The 20,050-nt window shown below is 34.5% G+C and overlaps 1 protein-coding gene across 1 annotated transcript; it reads right to left on the bottom strand.

Moving 5' to 3' along the window:
• Positions 1–1,204: 1,204 nt before the first annotated feature.
• Positions 1,205–18,588, bottom strand: LOC127881917 (sodium- and chloride-dependent neutral and basic amino acid transporter B(0+)-like). Its single transcript, XM_052430130.1, has 13 exons — positions 18,300–18,588; positions 11,036–11,192; positions 10,126–10,257; positions 9,379–9,506; positions 8,854–9,035; positions 7,640–7,778; positions 5,886–6,020; positions 5,613–5,716; positions 5,028–5,265; positions 4,456–4,584; positions 3,705–3,804; positions 3,292–3,398; positions 1,205–3,010 (listed from the first exon to the last, which is right to left on the bottom strand). The coding sequence occupies exons 1-13, from the start codon at positions 18,339–18,341 to the stop codon at positions 2,687–2,689; spliced, it is 1,917 nt and encodes a 638-aa protein (XP_052286090.1). The 5' UTR covers positions 18,342–18,588; the 3' UTR covers positions 1,205–2,686.
• Between the last annotated feature and the right edge of the window lie 1,462 nt (positions 18,589–20,050).

Genomic DNA, 20,050 nt, shown 5'->3' with positions numbered 1-20,050 from the left:
GTCTATGGTTCGCCCTGTAATACAAATATATTTTAAAAACAATTGCTAAATCACAACTTATTACTTAAATGTTCGTCGGATGTTTGTCAACTAAATTTCGTTAAACCAATAACAATAAGTGTTTCTTTCTTATTGCACCCACGTGTTCCGGTTTGGTGCGCATCCGATTTTTAAAAAAGGGTTCATTTTGTTCTACTCATTCAAATTATGTCTACATCTTAAACGACACAGACTGTATATTTTTCGTTGGTATAAAATTTAGCGTACAATAAGCTGCATGCGTTTGGAAGAATCACTTTTGTAAACAACATGTGCTTCTTCTGTGATTTGCGCTCGCCTATGGGATATTATTGTGGTTAGATTCATCTAGTAAGTAAACCATCATGGGCAACCGCAGAAGACCCCAGGCACTAAATGAGTATTGAGTAGTATAATACATATATTCGTAAAAATGAACGTGTTCGTGGTAAAATTCATCTGGTATGCAAACCACCTTATAGTATTTACATAGCCAACATACTTTACACCGACATATCGTAATATCGTGGTTACGCGAATCTTTTCGCGAACGCTTATAAGTTAACTTAAGTAATATTAACTTGTGTACGTCTACGATTATTATCATATGGACATTGCATTAACACAACGATGTAAAATACATCGGGAAAAGTTATGGGACAATTAAAATATTAACGAAATCAGAGTTATATTACCAAATAAATATGTTGATAAAAACAAGTGAGCTCTGAATATCGGACTGATATTGTATGTGACAATGGCCACATAATGGTATTTGCTTTGAATTGAGAAGCTATGTTTTAATTTAATACAAATATGTATTGAAGCAAGAACTATGGCATTCAATGCGTATACATATATTGAACCATCGGTCTGTCTGTAATATCATTAATAATGAGCAATCGAAATTTAAGAAATTCTTAACATTTTTGCCGTTTTGCATCAGTTTAAAACAATGATTGAGCATTACTGATATAACATTTAAATAACAGGTTTGAGCCATTAATCTTAAAGTGACCATTAATATATTGTCCGCTTAGATTGTTGAGAGTTTGTTTCCAAAAGGTTCGTGATACAAAGTCCTATTAAGGCAACATGCTCCATTCAAATTTTAGTTCCGTAAGATCTTCCTTCCGGTGTATATTTCGATTATCATTAGACCTGTTCATGTATGACAAACATCATGCGCCTTTTAAAATCTATATCATTCTTTCAAAGTTGTATACACACAGCTGACATTTGAGACAAAACATCAATGCATACAAAGCATAAGACTTATGCGAACTGAGATACAAAAAATAATCAGAAAATGTCATATCACAATGAAATGTGCATGATATTATACACAACACATGATTCAAATATTTATTTTAAGAACATTACTACTTTATGTTAAATTTGTGATGATTCCATACCATTTTCTAATAAAATAATATCATGCTTATATTTTGTAATATTTTTGGATCATTAAAATTATTTAATTATTTATTCCATCAACCCGACCGTTAATAAAATTTTGTATTTCAGATTGCGTTTATTATACAAGGGCATGTCTGTTTGACCTTGTATCACGAGTCACCATTGTATTTTGTTGATACATAAGCACAACCCTCTTTAAGAGTAAAATTATGAAAATCACCTGATAATAGATAGTCATTTTCAACCCTAAGAGTGAACGACACACAAACTGACAGACACATGCCATAAGGAGACCTACCTTGGTAAGGTTGAATATAATAACTTAGAGTTTCCAAATAAAAAAAAAACGGTTTTTACGAAAACAATTGGGCAATAACAAAACAACAGTGCGCGTTTAGTAATTAAACACGTGTTGTCACTCAATCGCTTATCAATCAGAGACACTTAAAATAAGAAAACATACACATTACGGTGCAACGGTGGACATAACTGGTGCATAAACAAATAAACTAAAAACCCTGTTTAAGTTATTTGTATATGAATTCACAAAATATACAAAGATTTATGTACATTAGAGAAGTGTTAATAATAACGGCTCTAGCTTTTTCAGATCTAGTGTGGAATGTTGGTTCCTGTTCTGGTATACATGCATGTCCGAAGGGGCTGCATCAACTGGTTTCTAATATTTATTAAGATATAGTTTTGATGCTCGTGTCAACATTTCGAAATAATAGTATAGCATTTTAACTGATACCACTTGATTCAAATCTCGTCCTTTAACGCATGTATCGAATGTTTATTTCTGCCTGTTACGTAAATCATTCATAATGGTTTACAACATGTATATTTCTCATAATACGCACCACACACTGCAGCGAATCGAATCTTCACAGCGGATAATTCCAAAGCTGTCTTCAGTTAAATAGTAACAACTATAAAAGCATTAAATGTGTTTTAAATTCCCTAATATGACTTGCCTTTGCTTCGAACATCCTCCTTAATATCAAGCATATGCATCGTAGCTCGAATGTAGCTATCATTCGAAAACTAAAACATCAAATCACTGCACGGGCAACAGTTTTGTTTATGAATGTAAATAGTAAAACACATATTAAAAACGTATATGGTAAATATATCAATACATGGTCAGATATTTTCAAGTTCATAATACATCCTATTGATAGCTAGCAAAAGAAAACATCACCGTAGAACCACTAACTAACAGCAGATTCATCAAACGCGCACCCATTTACATATGCATATAACCCTCTCCATTAGCATCGACTGCAGGATTGTCAACGCCATACTTCTTGCTCATATTAAAACCTTCGGTCTTAGGATCTTTCATACTACCATCGTTTGGTCCCCAAGTTTCATCGGGAGTTGTTATCTTTCGTAGACGTTCCATCACGCTTCCTTTTGCGTTAAAGAATTTGTAGAGAAACATCAGGGGTATCGGTATAAGCACTAATGCGGTGAGGGCAAACCCGATCCCTTGACCGAACTCTGGGTAAGGCACATCTTTGGTAATTTCCGGTGACTTGAATTTAATCATTCGGTAGAGGAAGAGTGCCTGAAAATTGCGGACATCGTAATTACATTGTGTTGAGTGACTCTCTTACTTCTGTTTGTGCTCGTGAAAGAAACAAACATACGTAAACTATCAAAACATTTGTCATATGAGCGATACTTAAACTGTAACCATTTTTCATCTGTGTTTGTGCAGGCATATAGAGCCAAAGCTATATGAAGTTAAGGAAGGTTCATGACCATGTCAATATAGCACGTATTCAATGCTCAAATGTCGAAATGCACTTTATAGATAAACACAAAAAATATTTAGCTCATCTTTACCCCAATAAGCAAAGGGGCACAAAAGAACCAGCAAAATCCCCAGAAGTATTTCGGTCGAGGCTCATGTCCAAGCATGTACGTGCAATCCTGCATAAACCGGTCAATACCTAAAATGAAACAGAAACTATATAAGATAATTACTTTAGCGGACTATGGTAAACTGTGTGGCATTATATAATAAAATATATAACGCTAATTATAAGTTGTTAAATTGACTTTTATACGCTACATGCATACTTTTTTAAGTAAAATATTAACATCGAAATTTGGCTCTTTGAAGAAGCTCTGAAGGAAACGCTCAACATTCAATGACAAACGCAGACCCCATACTGTGTCGGTATCGTATACACAATGATAGAACAATGCGATCAAACAGTTACAATTGTATATCATGCATACCTCGATCTACTTACCGTACACCCACATGATAGCGATACTCTCACAGGTAGCTACGAAGAGTACCGAGTAGTCTGCACCGAAGAAATCCATCAATGTCACCACGTAGTCACCACCCTGTAAAATAAACAATCATCGCCATATCCGATGTAGTAATTTTCATGTTTACATTGTCTTAAACACGAAAAGTTCTGATAAACATGATCTGTACCGTATGTTTGATATAGTCCATTCAGTTATATACCGGGCAATATGAACATGCCCCCGAGTCAACAAAAGGGTATATGTATTAATAACACAAAGTAACAGGTACTATCGCGATGCTGTCCGTTTCATGCGGGAAAACACAAATGCAATTCAACACAATCAATACGACGGAAACTGGGTTCGTTTCTCATATATATAAAATAATATAACGGCATTTTCAAACGGAGAATGATGTATTTCGTACCAGAGGTCCATGAGTACAATTACTTATGTCAGACCAAATATAACACTTTATGAAGTATTAACTTATGAAACTAGTATTCTGCGATTTTACATCTTTCTGTGCTTGTAAATGCCGTTATAGTATTTTATATATGTGAGAAACATGTAAATGTACATGATGTGTCTGTTCATTTAAACGTCAAATAACTCGCGCGATTGAGAACACAAACACCGAGAAGTTGTGTGTGGTTCAATTAATGACTCGTGTTTGTAACACAAACTATCGTCGTATGATTTAAAACGATACGACGATGCTCTATTAGTTGTAACTATTCTTACTGGTGTGATGCATGGTAGGGCAATTAAGTACAACACAACGCCAAAACCGATGCACATGTGAGTCTTGTATTTTCGGAGTCTTGGAAACTCGTCCTGAATGCACGTTAGAGCGGTTTCGAGAAGAGCAAACTGGAAACAAAAACACGAAGAGTACTTGAGTAAGAATCGTTGTGATACAGATATATGAATGCATGCAAACTATACAAAGATAAGTAAAACATATGATGAACACTTACCTTCAAGTAAAGCAAATATAATATTTGCGCGCATTTTTCATTTTGAACAGGTCTCTCATAAAATGTGAACTCATTTATATGATTGAAATATGCTTCTTACTTAAAAAGTGTAACATACAGTTTACATGGAACAGTTAAAATATAATTGTTGTACAGGTAGAAACTTAAGTTACTTATCGTACTGCTCATGTGACCTTGCGCGGAATGTTCTATTTTTGTATTATGTTGAAGCATTTTACATCACTTTACCAATCGCTCAACTGGTGTATATGATATTTTACACTAAATAAGTATTGATAAATGAAAAACGATATTGTAAACTCCAGTTCTTCAAACCTCACTGTCGAGACCAAGTGTGAACAGCATGAAGAAGAACAATATGGACCAGAGCTGAGGGGGCGGTAGGTTTGAGAGAGCCTCGGGGTAGGCAACGAAAGCGAGACCATAACCTCCTTTTGCCACGTCTTTAACGTCCACTCCGATTTGCTTCGCCATGCCGCCAAATGTGGTGAAGATGACAAAGCCAGCAATAATACTAGTGACGAGATCCATCGTGCTAATCAGCAAGGCGTCACTGAAAGAAAGGGCGTTTATAGTGTTGGTGTAAGAAGAAAGTCGATGATCAAGTATGCATTCCAATGGTTGCAGCTATAGCAGTAAGTACGTTGCGTGGTTTTACGTGTGTCTATTTTGTGTATGTTTTTGCAATACACTTTTGTTTTCTAGTCGCGCCTGTTGCTTTGGTCTTGTATCTTGATTGTCTATTAATAACGTCGGATATTTACACACAGGATTAAGCTTTATGCTACGGTTTTATGTTGCTGACCTTGCTACGATTGTGTTCACAGTTTTATTATTGGGTACGTTTATTGGTCATGATAATCAAGCTATCAGAATGGGCATGAATTAGATAACATTTACCCATAGGCGTTGTTTCTGAATTTGTTGAAGCTGCCGTACATAATGATACCACCGAAGGACACAGAAAGCGAGAAGAACATCTGACCGGCAGCAGCAGCCCACACCTGAACGTGTGTTATAAAATAGTGTTACATTTTGAAAAAAAAGACATATTGTTAAACCGTGAGCATTTTTTTAACATGACGTGATTGAGAAAGTTCGACGTATTGATTGATGAACACTTTGTTCCCGATAATTATCACAATATACAAAATGGTATGCATAGAAACCAACGTCTAAAGAGGCCAGTTTTTCCCACTCTGGAACGATAAAGTATTTCACGCCGTCGATGGCCCCGTCAAGCAGACATCCTCTGATCAGAAGAATGATCAGAATCACGTACGGGAATGTGGCAGTGAAGTACACAACCTAGGGAAAGTAGAAAATTATAGATAAGAACATATGACTAGGATAAACAAGGACACATGTAAGTCAAGTACAGCACATCGAAGATGTAGCAAGTATGGATGTGATTATGATTTCTTAAAATTCTAGGATGCAGTGAAAATAAATGCATTCGTACGTGTTAAATGAAACGTGTTAACAGGAAAGCGTTCCTGTGTGTAACAGAATATATAGCACAAACGCTATTTTGTATCTTATTCAATCATAAAATAGCTACGTGTACCTGAGTGTGACAATTCATATATACACGTGATTAAAATGAAGCTCCCCATTCAGACATACTGAGGAAAAGATTATATTCGATTATATTTTATTTTGCTGATATATTTTTGCCAGTTGGTTTCTTGTTAACAAAGGGCGAATCAATGTATTCATCCAATTCTTATATATATATCAAATTATTATATTTATATTGCATCTAATATTGTAGTCAATTATTTTGATATTAGCGTAAAAATCTTTGAAGACGTGTTCAAGCAGTAGTTTATATGTCAGTTACTTTTCTAAACAATTATCTAAAAAATAAATGCTTGACGCGCGACATTTTACAATTTATTACAATTCGATGCAAATGTTTCAAAAACTACTTTTTTTTCAAAGTACTTTTTTGCTTCTAAATCACGACGCAAAGTCAAAATTTGCAAATACAAAAATAGTCCTTTTTGTTTTAATCGTGTGAGTGATTTGAAAGTATTGTATTAAATGATTAAATAGAAACTTGCTCCGGAATCTTGGGGTAAACTTCAACAGATTTAGGAAAACACTGGTTTGTGAAATGAAGAGCATTACTGAAGATAGACACTGGTTTTACGGTAAAGACTGTTGTCCAAGTAGATATTGGATTTTGTGTGTTAAAATATAATTTAACAATTCGTCGCTGTTCTTCAGAAACCGCGTAAGTCAAATTTGGCGCAAAATGTTATTTTTTTTATAAGATTGGATTTCATATCCAATTGGAAGGCATAGTTATGAGCACGTGAGAAAATCCTGGACACTCATTGGTGCACTAATTGTTTCTGCAAAAACTGCGTAAGTCAATTTTTCCAACTTTTTAAAAAACATTTTTTAAATATTTTTTTCAGTTTTAAAATATATTAATTAAGATAGTCTTAATTAACATGGGCATATTTTTTATTTATGAAAATATAAAAGCCTGTAGTTGTCATTTTAATTCTGAAAATGGACTTACGCAGTTATCTCTTTTATATTTGGTTCTTTATTTAGCTTATCTAAATTATTTTATTTTAAAAATGTTTTTTTTTTGCCTATTGAACAGTTGTAAAAATTGACTTACGCGGTTTTCGAAGAACAGCGACGAATTATCTGTTGATGTTAAAGTACTCGGGTCTCATAAAAATACTTTACCGGAAAAGATAGTTCGTACCAATCCGTTTCAGTATGTTTACATTCGATATCAAACACATAATGGCCATATCTTCTTTCACTTGGGCTGTTCAAAGACACGTCGGTCGGATACGTGTCGAGACATGCAACATGCTGTATAAATGTTTATTGTCCAAAAGAATAATTTACAGAAAAGGACATACCCCTTCAACAAAACAAAAGTTGTGTTCAATGATTACCTTTCCAGAGGACTTGATCCCTTTAATAAGGCACGCAACTACAACTACCCAGGATAGGAGGAGACAGAGGGCCAGTTGCCAGATTGGGGCTCCCATGTCCGAGGGATACATATTAGGGGCTTTTTGTATAACCGTCTTGCTGTAAAGGTTTACGGGTAATACTAAGTATAACAGTTTGTACATGTGACAAATTTTGAATTACTAGTAAAATGCGAAAGTAAATAAATAGCAGATACAAACTTAAATAATAGAACCTTATATATGTTTTGCAGGACATTAAAGGACAACATATGAAGGATATAACATAATAAGATACGTTCTTTAATAGTTAATAAGCCATTGTCAATTATTAATTGTTTTGGTATGTTCTGTAAAATAGAATTCTCTTTTGATATAATATCACTATTGTTTGAGAGTGAGCGTTTACAGGTAAGATTACACGTCCTAATACATAGAGAATAATAGGTTGGTGATGTGGATGGAGAATGGTTATCTGGTAAGTCGGAGGAAGTTCGGTGAACCCGATAAGATCCTCCGACGAGCCAGATAACCATTCTCTATCCACGTCACCAACCTATTATTCTATTTATCCTGTCACATTTACAACACTCGTTGAAATGTTTCTAAAATATATAGTTTTACAGTATTTTGTGTTTAACTATTTAATATGGGAGAAAACACGCTGCAGCAAAAACATTGTGACGTCACGTCATGCGAAACGCTTAGGCTAGCTTCCGTCTTGTTAAACAACACAGAAATCGAGTCAATCGTTAATAATTCAATACACAAAGACGAAATTATGCTGTTAAAATAATATTTTTTTTAATTGAAAACAAATATATTTTATAAATAGAAAATAGAACAGGAAGGCGCATGCGCGGACAGCAACTGACGGATATTCGAGGTCACGTGGTCATCTAGCCTAATTTCTTTTGGGATATTAGGTTACCTGGTTATCGGGCTGATTTAAGGGCATGTGACAGGATAAATGTTTGTATTTTGCCTTGATATTTATTACATGAATATTATTTTGAAAAAAAAAAGAGTTGTCAAAAAAGAGAAATTATACAGGATATGAAACCACAAAGAATTTTGTGACACGATTCTTAAAGTGCATTTTGTTCATTTATAAATAAAACTTGCATTCAAGTGCTTATATTTCTGTTTTAGTTAAACTATGGATAATTAGATTTTAAAACAATAGTCAAACTTACTAGAAATACAATTCTGAGACTGCTGTGTTCGAGGTATTGGTGCAATTCACTGAAAGACCCTCATTGAAAGTGTAGTTTGTTGGACTGCAGAGACATTTACCAACCATATCAAGGGTTACATTGCCGGTACATGTTTCAAGTTTGTGGGTGGTCTTTTCGACGCAACCGTCGACAGCCCATTCCTACAAGAAGTAGATACATATCCCGATACGCATTATCTGATCAAATGTCACATAACTTCGTAGCAACATAATGGCTTTAAATATATAAATATCATACCGGAAACAATATACACAAACAAAAGGGCGAGGTCACTAGTACGGCGTACACTTCGGTTATAGTTATGCACTTCTATTATTAATGTATGTCAAGTTTACATGAATATTGCAATGATTGTATCATCCAATTGTCACATATAATAAGATCTTAAATTGCTTTGTCAATATTCACCAGCTATAAAAAAAAACATTAATAACATATACAAATTACACTTATATTTTCGTTAAATTAGTCTTACACACTTACGTCTTTACATTTTGTCCACGGCAAAGTCTTCTGCATTGAACCGAAGAAGTAGTAAACTGTGTAAGCCATAATCACGTTGTAGTAGATTGCGACAATCAGAGAGATGAGGACTTGAGATATACCAATGCCTGCGATAAAACATGTGGTTTTAATAAAAAAAAATGAGAGGATCATGGTATGATATAATGAATATTATATTGAAAATTATTAAAAAAAGAAAATGCATACGTTGTTCCATATAAGCGCTACTTAATTGCAATACAAGTTTTTATACACTTTTTATCATGTACGGTCCACATCAAAACATTTCATACATTTCTTGCAATGTCAACCATATGTCATACGATTATTCTGTATGAAGTGAGTGTAAAACAAATTGTTTCTCAGTTCACTTCCATTAAAACGAAATCAGGTTTACCGGTATGTTCAATATAAGAGTTATCTTTCGCGCTAGGATTCATGGCCCATATAGCAGTAGGACCTCGGTATAATGTAAGAGTTACCTTTTGCGCTAGGATTCATGGCCCATATAGCAGTAGGACCTCGGTATAATGTTAGCGTTACCTTTCGCGCTAGGATTCATGGCCCATATAGCAGTAGGACCTCGGTATAATGTTAGCGTTACCTTTCGCGTTAGGGTTCATGGCCCATATACCAGTAGGACCTCGGTATAATGTTAGCGTTACCTTTGGCGCTAGGGTTCATTGCCCATATACCAGTAGGACCTCATTATAATGTAAGAGTTACCTTTGGCGCTAGGGTTCATGGCCCACATAGCAGTAGGACCTCGACCACAGTACTGGCTTACTATGAGCTCCATCATGTACATAGGCTTGCCAATCAGAATCTGGAGGATTATGTATGCGATGACAAAGGCAGCTGAATTAAAAGAACCATCCGTTTTAGATAAGTGTGAGTCGCGTTCTGAGAAAACTGGGCATAATGCATGTGCGTAAAGTGTCGTCCCAGATTAGACTGTGTAGTCCGCACAGGCTTATCAGGGACGACACTTTCCGCTTTTATGACATTTTTCGTTTAAATGAAGTCTCTTCTTAGCAAAAATCCAATTTAGACGGAAAGTGTCGTCCCTGATTAGCCTATGCGGACTGCACAGGCTAATCTGGGACGACACTTTACACACATGCATTATGCCCAGTTTTCTCAGAACACGACTCAGTGTAAACTAGTTGTAAGCAAGGGGTCATCTTGGTTGCGTGTAAGATCAACCACCATAAGGCTGTAATAAATTGAATGGATTATTAAAGCATTTGGTTTAGACTAAAACATTTGCATCCAAATGTTGACATTTGTTGTTTTTTGTAGGTTCATAATCAATGTGCTGTCATTATTGAATTTACAACGGAGTGATTACATATTGCTCATGAATTGGCGAAGACCGATTTGGCTATCACAACATATTTAAAGACACTTTGCATGCATCATTCGTAAATCTCGTCATCATTTTCAATTTATTCTCTAGTTGCAGAACAAATGTCGCACTTTAATTTAGTTTTACAACGGGCTACATAACTGATATTTAAAGCTTTGCACGTGAAAACAGTCTTTTTGGGGGAAAACGATATTATCTTTATATTAATCAAACTTTACACGGTGAGGTAAGGGATCGGTTTGCAAAACGATAATATATCCTGTATACCTCCGCCATTTTCATATGCCAGGTACGGGAATCGCCACACGTTTCCTAACCCGACAGAGAGGCCTATACAGGAAAGTACGAACTCCGCCTTGCTGCCCCATTCCCCTCGGGCATTTGGATCCTCGACCTTGACATCTATGTCAGTGTCCTCAAGAGGCTGAAATAAGTATTCAGTGAAATAGCTTTTGATTTCCATACTCTATATTTTATCAGATGTAATATTAAAATAATCATTTACTTAAATATTTTTTTCCAGAGCCCATTATTGAGCACAGGATTGCAAAATTAAATTGATTGCACCAAACAAAGTCAATGTTAAAGACTAGTTGGTTTTCCATATATTTACTGAACTTAATTTAGAGATCTGTAACCTCGTAGACTTAAAAAATAATGCAGTTAACAGTAAAAAAACAAGTGTTTTAATCACAAAGTGTGCGGTTTGTTTCATAGCTGAACGCGCGAAACATTAAACGTATACTTTTAGTTATTGCAGGTAAATATTTTTCAAGGGTACGGAAAGTTTGTATTTAAGTGACACCCTTTAGAACAGGTTTTAATGTTATCAATGTTTGTTAAAGGAGTATCTGATAACACCCATTCTTCCGCATTCTTAGAGGATCACTAATCGTCGTTTTGTACCGTGTGATTTTGGCTGAAATAACTGCGTTGATAAAGACGTTTGCTTTTACAGTAACACGAATATACCTCGATATGATGTCTCTGCAATACTATGATCGGTCGGCGTTAAACATATCCCGAATTATGCATACATTTGTTTTGTACATTAAGCCAGAATATTACACGGTTTTCCGATAAAGACAAATGTGGTTCTATAGACTTCTTTTCAGACACCTTATTGGCTTAATCTTGTTGAAAGATTGTTTTGTAACGAACATGTTCATTTTTTTTCCGTCCCGGAGGTACATACATCGATTTAGGTTCATTAATAACTGATATATGAGTATAACCTTCTCCTATGTATGTATGTCAAAACCTAAGCGAATGTACATGATTTCCGAAGCATATAAAACGGTCCTTATGCAATAAATAATATGCTGATTTACATTCGAAATTTATTTTAATGATCCATTAACTTTTACTTTCGGTCCTTCAAGTAAAATCCTGTTCTGAACACAGCACTTAATAAGTATATGCGATATTGTTTCCTAACGAATGTAGAAATAAAGTCTCTTTATTTACTGTTTGTAGTAAAAGTATTTAAGTTTTTACATTTAGAATGACATTTTGTAGAACATGATGCCGGGTTTCAAACAGCAAGTATACATGTGTTTGGTTTAAAATATGCAATAAGAACCACATTACATGTTTAAAGCAATATAGAACGGAAACTTATTAATGATACCCGAATAGAATACATAAATTATAAAACAATTAACATAGCTTTCGCATAAAATTTCGAAGGAGCATAAAGATGACTATCAATTTTATTTGGTTAGGGTCATTCGTATTGACATTTAGATTTCACATATGCTAAATTGTACCCATACTCCTATTGAGCAACCACTACTGGTCTTTACAAAGACCTGACCAGTTGTATAAGACGGAAAACGTATTTCCTATAGATCGATGGGATTTTTAGGCATGCACTTAACCAAGTGAGTTTGTCGTATTAACATGTATCCGTATTGTCGGTGCAAACAATCTCTGTATACGATAACAGAAAACAAAGTCATTCGAGCGATACTGTCTAGAACATGGGGACATGTAAGCATGTTTTAGAATGGAACGGTAGATAACATTCATTATTTTGCATTCTTACAGAGGTATGCATCGACATCTTTCCATGATTCTTATGGATACAATTACTATATAACGATAGTATCTCTCACTTACGGCAATTATAAAGCTTCTTTCGCGTGTTATGCTCGATTCCAAATACGCATCAACATCTGAATCCGACAATTGTTTTCGAAAAATACTTTTAGTGTTAATCAACATATTCGCATACTTCGGGATATTTGGGATAGATGCAAATTTGTCACAGGAAAGCATGATTGTATAGTTTCAAAACGTTTCAAAAACGAAGCATGACTGCTTTAAGATACAAACAATGAACCGTATCCGGAAAAAAGCTTTCGCCTTACATACGCTTATCCGCCAATAATCAGACGGACAGCACAGGCTAATCTGGGACGAAACTTTCAGCACATGAATGAAAATTATTCATTATGCAGTTATTTAACGCATGTTTGTGTCATGTGTGTGTTCACATATTTATTAAGCAGGCTATACATGTATTCAATAATGTCTACATACTGAGTTAGCCAGGCTCATCCCAAGACCTTGAATTAACGGACCAGCGCTATACGAACCGAGCTAGATAGATTTATATCGCGATCTCGGATTGACGGACAAGCGCTCTACCAACCGAGCTAGCTAGAGTTATATTGCGACCTCGGATTTACCCTCCCCCCTCCCCCCCCCCCTCAAAAGACCAGTGAAAATGACTATGTGCAAACAGCATAAAACCAGAACAGCCTGCAATTAACTAGCATTCTATTAAGGTATTATGCTGTTAGCTGCTCATCAGTAACTTAGGGTTGAAAATGAAGCCTTTAAAACTTGAACTTAGTAATAAAGGTCTTTAATTAAATATAACTTTCTAAGGGAGTACAAATGCGTCAACAAACGTATCTATGTGGGTAAGGGAGTACAAATGCGTCAACAAACGTATCTATGGTTGGAAGGGTTACTATTCCAGCTTTCTACCGACTGAGCCAGTCAGATTTATATCACGACCTCGAATGTATAGGTCTGCGCTTAACCAACTAGGCTAGCCATATTTATCTCACGACCTCATATTAATTAACCCTTTACCACTTAGATACGTATTTTTACGCAGGTGTAGTCCCTTAGAAACTTTCATTTCATTACAGACCTTTCTTACTATATTTAATTTTGAAAGGCTTCATTTCAAACCCTTAGTTACTAATGCACAGCAAACAGCATAAAACCAGAACATAGTGGGAGTTACTCGCAGGCTGTTCTGGTTTTATGCTGTTTGCACATAGCCATTTTCACATTGCTTATTATGAGGGAAATAGTTAACATGCAATCTATTTGCCAACTGAGCAAACCAAATTTATAGTATTACAGTCATTTGTGGTGCAAATACAAAATATACACGTAAGCATAATACTTTCATTAAAGTCACAATATCTATAACGATTTACCGTTATCAACGTCTTACTATACACGTTCGTACGTATAATTAAGTTGACATACAGCTGTGTTGAAGAGCTATTACATTATAACATATCCGCTTTGATGATGATGTGTTTTTTTTCTTAAACGGACACATGTAGACACAGATATAACATAACGTTCTTATGTTATGCTTCCTTTATATCGACATGCGCGTCGAGTTTGCGAGAACCAAATTAACTTATTCCAGAAAGTCGACATCGGAAACGATTTTTGTATAAATAAACATATGTGCGTTTAACAAGTTATTGTCATACTTTCAAGTATCTCTGTTTTTAAGATTTATCGACAATCGTTTATTTTTCTATATTTCGTCCAGCAGAAACCACAGGCTTAAAAATATATTTCTGACCACAGTATGTTCACTAATTGTGTTCGAATATAATTGCACGGAATCTAAAAATCAGTATTTTTGAGCTGTTTGAGTTTCTTATATGTTTGATGAAATATTATGTTAAATTTGCGTATTTTCCGCGTCTTATAAAACGTCATTTTTGCAGTCAAATCAATGCAAAATATTAATTAAATATACTGTCCCTAACGTTATATATAGCCGTAATACATAAATACCCTACAATTGTCCCCTAACAATTAATTTTCCGGTTTCAACAGTTCACAATATATAGAGATGTCCAAGGGTTTTAATACCATTTATAAAGTATGATGGTTTTTACCATGTCAATTTATATATAAATATTACATTTTTTTTGCAAACCTAGAAGGAACATATATACACGAAGGAAGATGCTGGTATACAGAGGATTAAGATTGACGCGAAAGATTAAAAAAAATGGCCTGATCAAATGTTAAAATACCCAACTATATTTTCTTTTGTGATTGTATAGTACGTTTTTAACGCAATAAAAATGGGTTAATCTGGTCGGACAAACGGTTTACATTTAAGCGATGAGTTTAAAATGCTTTCAGACTTTCAGACGTTTATTTGAACAGTGTTTGTTCGGATGTTAGACTGCGCTCCCTCGTGTTATCTTTGTATGTAGGTTTTTTTAAACCGATTTTCACCACCTAAATACCTGTGTTTCTTAGCGATAACGTAAACCCCTTTCAATTCGTGACAAGCTCGTTTTTGACTTGTACATGTATTTTTATTAAAAACATGAACTTTACCAAACATGACTGCTGTATAGGGGACTGGCTTTTGGGGAAAAAAAATACTTCAATGCGTTTATTGGTAGTTTATTTTGTTAAATATACGATATATGAAATACAATTTCTTATAATATTGTTCATGAAATAGCCGTCTTGTTTGCCTGGCGTCTTTCTTAAATACGTCTCGTTTTGTACTTCTAAGAATACTTTTAATGTTGCGATAGACCATATAGGTGTGAAGTTCCGTAAATTGCCTGATTTCAATGTGCGTTCAGTATCCCCACCGCCATCCCCCACCCTTATTAAATTATTTAAAATTGTATTATAAAAGCTAATTTTGAACAAAGTCATCATGCTTCCTTCATAAGCATTCCCATTCTCTCTCAAAACGTGTACACGGGCCGGTGAATGACATTTAAGTACTGATCAGTTTGCATTTAATATATGCAACAATTGTATGTATGGTATGCTGATGAAAAAGGTCCATCAACTAAATACTTTTAAATCACGAAACAGAATAAACGCCTGTGATATTTCTTTATTAGAATCATATGAATAATTATCATAAAGAAGATGGTAATGTTAAGAATGATGATGATGATGATGATGATAATGGTGGTGGTGGTGATGGTGATGGTGATGATGATGATGATGCCGATGATGATGATGATGCCGATGATGATGATGCCAATGATGATAATGATGATGATGATGATGATGATGATGATGATGATGATGTTGATGATGATGATGATGATGATGATGATGATGATGATGATGATGATGATGATGATGATGATGATGATGATGATGATGATGATGATGATGATGATGATGATGTTGATGATGATGATGATGATGATGATGATGATGATGATGATGATGATGATGATGATGATGATGATGATGATGATGATGATGATGATGATGCTGATGATGATGATGATGATGATGATGATGATGATGATGATGATGATGATGATGATGATGATGATGATGGTGATGATGATGATGATGATGTTGATGATGCCGATGATGATGATGATGATGATGATGATGATGATGATGATGATGATGATGATGATGATGATGATGATGATGATGATGATGATGATGATGATGATGATGATGATGATGATGATGATGATGATGAAGTGGCAGTTGAGGTACGATTTATGCTTTGGTCGATGACAGTATCGTGCAGCGAAAATGGCTCAATTTTAGTTAAACCACTCATTTATTAAAATAGCCACTGTAATACAAATACACATATGAGCTAAGATCGATTTCATTGAAAACACAATCAATCGTAATCACAGTATACTGAATAAGACGTAGGTGGTCGTTTAATGTGTATGATTACTGTTATGTAGATTTTATCTTAAAATTACGTTCATACAGTTCAAAATGATACGATATCATGATGACATAACGTGTAAATCAATAATATTCGCCTAGTTGTTTAATGCGTTATGGATATCTCGAATGAATCAATAAACACGACCTACTTAGACCACTCTTCCTTGTCTTAAGTATCCTAATTAACATAAGACAATATTGTTGAAATGAGGGCTAGTGGTTGTTAACGACTAAGACTTGTTTAAGAAAGTTAATCTGATAAAACAAACTCTCTTGTCATGTGCAGGTTTGAATAATATTGTTCGAAAAGTTTGCGACAAAAACGTTGCGATATCCAAACACTGATATATTAATTTGTATGTCATATTTCTTAGATTTGTTTCTTTTTGCGATATTCGATAACGGTGATAAATTATTATGTAATATTTCTGACAGTTTTTAAGGTTAAGCGATATTCCATATTCATCATACAATATTTTAGAGAGCTTTTTATTTAATCCCTAGTTATAGTTATAGTTACTAGTTATAATTAACATGTAAAATTATGCAATAGTTCAGATAGCTTTTGTTGTTTTGCAGTAAATCATAGTAGTAATTTCAATACATACCATATTAAGATATTTATTGTAAAAAGGCCATTGCTGTGATTAACAATCATACCATAGTTCAGACTGTTTTCCCTATATACAACAGCTGTTACTTTTAATTAGACTGTATTTCAGATAGCTTTCTTCTTTCGAGTTGTTATGTCAGTTTTAGAATTGAGTCGCATGTAAGCAGTGCATTTGCCTAACTTTTGCTAAACAAGAAATAAATCGAGTTGTTGTATTTTCTCAAATTATAATATTGAAGATGTACTCGACATTGTTCATTTTGTGTAATTAACGTTGCAATATCTTTCTATAATCTTCTGCTCAAATAATCAAATCTAATGCATCAAGCTTTCATTCTTTAACGTAAAAAACGCACAACAATTTCCATCTTGAAGAGACATAACAAACACGTTAGCTTTCCGGTTGATGCGCTTAACTTTTGTTTCAAGAACACCTTCCATAAAGCTGAGTTCCCTTTCGACTGATTAATCACAACAGCATTGTTTTGTCAATATTGAATTGTTGAACTATTTATATACAGTATACATGTATGATGGGGACCTTTTTCATCGCCACTTATATATACAATTCCACAACAGTTGTATAGATAGTAACATACATTTTGTTCATACATAATAATACTCATACGATAGTATGATTTTTTTTAATGTTTATCGGTTATGCAGTCGTATTATGTACTTCTCAGTTTGAACACTTGAACAACTATACACGATATTTCCGCACGTTTTCGTTTTAATTTGTTTTCCAATATTTTCGCAATATTTATTCCGTTTGCAAATTGCAGCATTTGTAAAACAAATGTCAATGCATAGTGTGTATAAATGCTTTAAAAGCAAAATTCGGAGAAATAATCAGAAATTGTCGATATAGTTTATTGTGCCTAATTTAGACTAGTCGATTTCAACAAATAGTGCTTGATAATTTTCCGTAGTTTACATGCTGTCTTAATTTCTTACCTCTTTCATCTCCCCGTTTTCCGTTTTAATCTTTTTTGTCATTTTCTGTGTCCGCACGTATAGAGATGGAATGCCTTCACAATCGAAATAATCTTTGCTAAAAGTTAAGTACACTTAGTCCAAAGATACGAAAAACAACTCAGCGCATTCACATTCATACGCATTCAATCGCAAAATTAGATAAGTTTTACGTGAGATTATTAAATTTGCAGTTTAAAGCAAAGGTTTATATAGTGGGGTCCGAAATCCGGTTAAGCCAGTGTTCCCGATTGATATCAAACGACTAGGATAAAGTCGGCAGTAATCTTCGCCAAATTCCGGCCATTTACGGCAAAAAAAACCCGGAGATATGCTATCTACATGGAGACTTATTTATTCGTTGGATCATAACATTAAAGCGTCTATGTTGACCAGTCTTTTTTACCATCACGTTTCACCATAAAAAAACCTCATCAAAATGAAATTGTGTTGAATCTTAATTTATATAGAGTTTTAAACCGAACGTACCGGTAAACAGTAATTATGTTCAATTGTATGTGTTGTATAACTATCAACAAACACGTATTTTGAGTTAAAATGTATATGGAATCAAACACGGGGGTGGAGGCAAAATATCCCTTTCAAAATATCTCTCAGCATGTTTCCATCGTTTCTTTTACTTGGCCTAGGCTAAGTTTAGGGCCGTATTACACGGCCGATATTCACGGGCGCCACCTCTTTTGCGATGCTTTAATAAATGAGCCAAATCTTTTCCCGAGGTGGCTCCAAAGAGCGGATGTTTTTAAATTCCACAGATGTTCTCCTGGATGAGTAGGTTTAAAGGTTTTTGTTCAACATGTTTCGCATTAATTTAAATATCGGGCAATGTAGTGCGATTCAGCGAAGATTTACTCATCCACAAGTGTACAAAAGCATATAATTCCAATCCATTTTAAACAGTGATGACCTTTATTAATTGTGGCATGGTGAATTTTATAAAAAAGAAAGATGTATTTTGCCTGCATGTCGAGCAAATTTCCACCTAATCAAACTGCTAACGACATCAAACCATCTCTTTGAACATGTATAAGATGTTGCATGCAGAAAAAGATTTGCTTCTTGTCGATCTAATAGATAATGCTGCATTCTTCCAAAAAAGATGGAACCAACGCCTATGAGGTGGCGCTAAAGAAAGGAGGTAGCGCAAATACAAATGTTCAGCTTTTTGAATTTTCGGTGCCCATGCACTGTTTGTATGGTATACCAGGTTGAATGTTTGATTATCTTGTTTTCTTAATTCGATCATAATGCAATATAAAAAAGTCTTCCACATTATGAAGAAACATCTGTTGCAAATAGATTTTGAAGCTTTTGTGGCATTGACTACACTATAAAACTGGATAGTAACTTAAGTGTGGTTAAAAGGTAAACGATTAAAGATTTGTTTTTGAGATGTTAGTGGGAACATATTTTAGCCTACCGGGTAATTAAGATTTGTTGACCTTTGCCTTTTAGTGAGTATTTGGAGTAGGGGACAAAACTCATCGTTTCAAGCAGAAGTTGTAAAATCCTTCAATTATTTCGTGAAATATCTTACTGTATAAACATATTTGTTTTCGTAGAAATATTTTAGAACATTGAGAATTTAGTTATTGTAGTTGTACTGAGTATTACATGTTTTGGGTTTATATCGACCAATAGATTTATTCAGGTTGCTGACTTCTCAATTTAGTTGGTGACTTATATATTTACAGATTTACATATTTTTATAG

The sequence above is a fragment of the Dreissena polymorpha genome, chromosome 5 (assembly GCF_020536995.1).
Source record: "Dreissena polymorpha isolate Duluth1 chromosome 5, UMN_Dpol_1.0, whole genome shotgun sequence".
Classification (NCBI taxonomy): domain Eukaryota; kingdom Metazoa; phylum Mollusca; class Bivalvia; order Myida; family Dreissenidae; genus Dreissena; species Dreissena polymorpha.
This window is presented reverse-complemented; position numbering and strand designations above follow the sequence as displayed.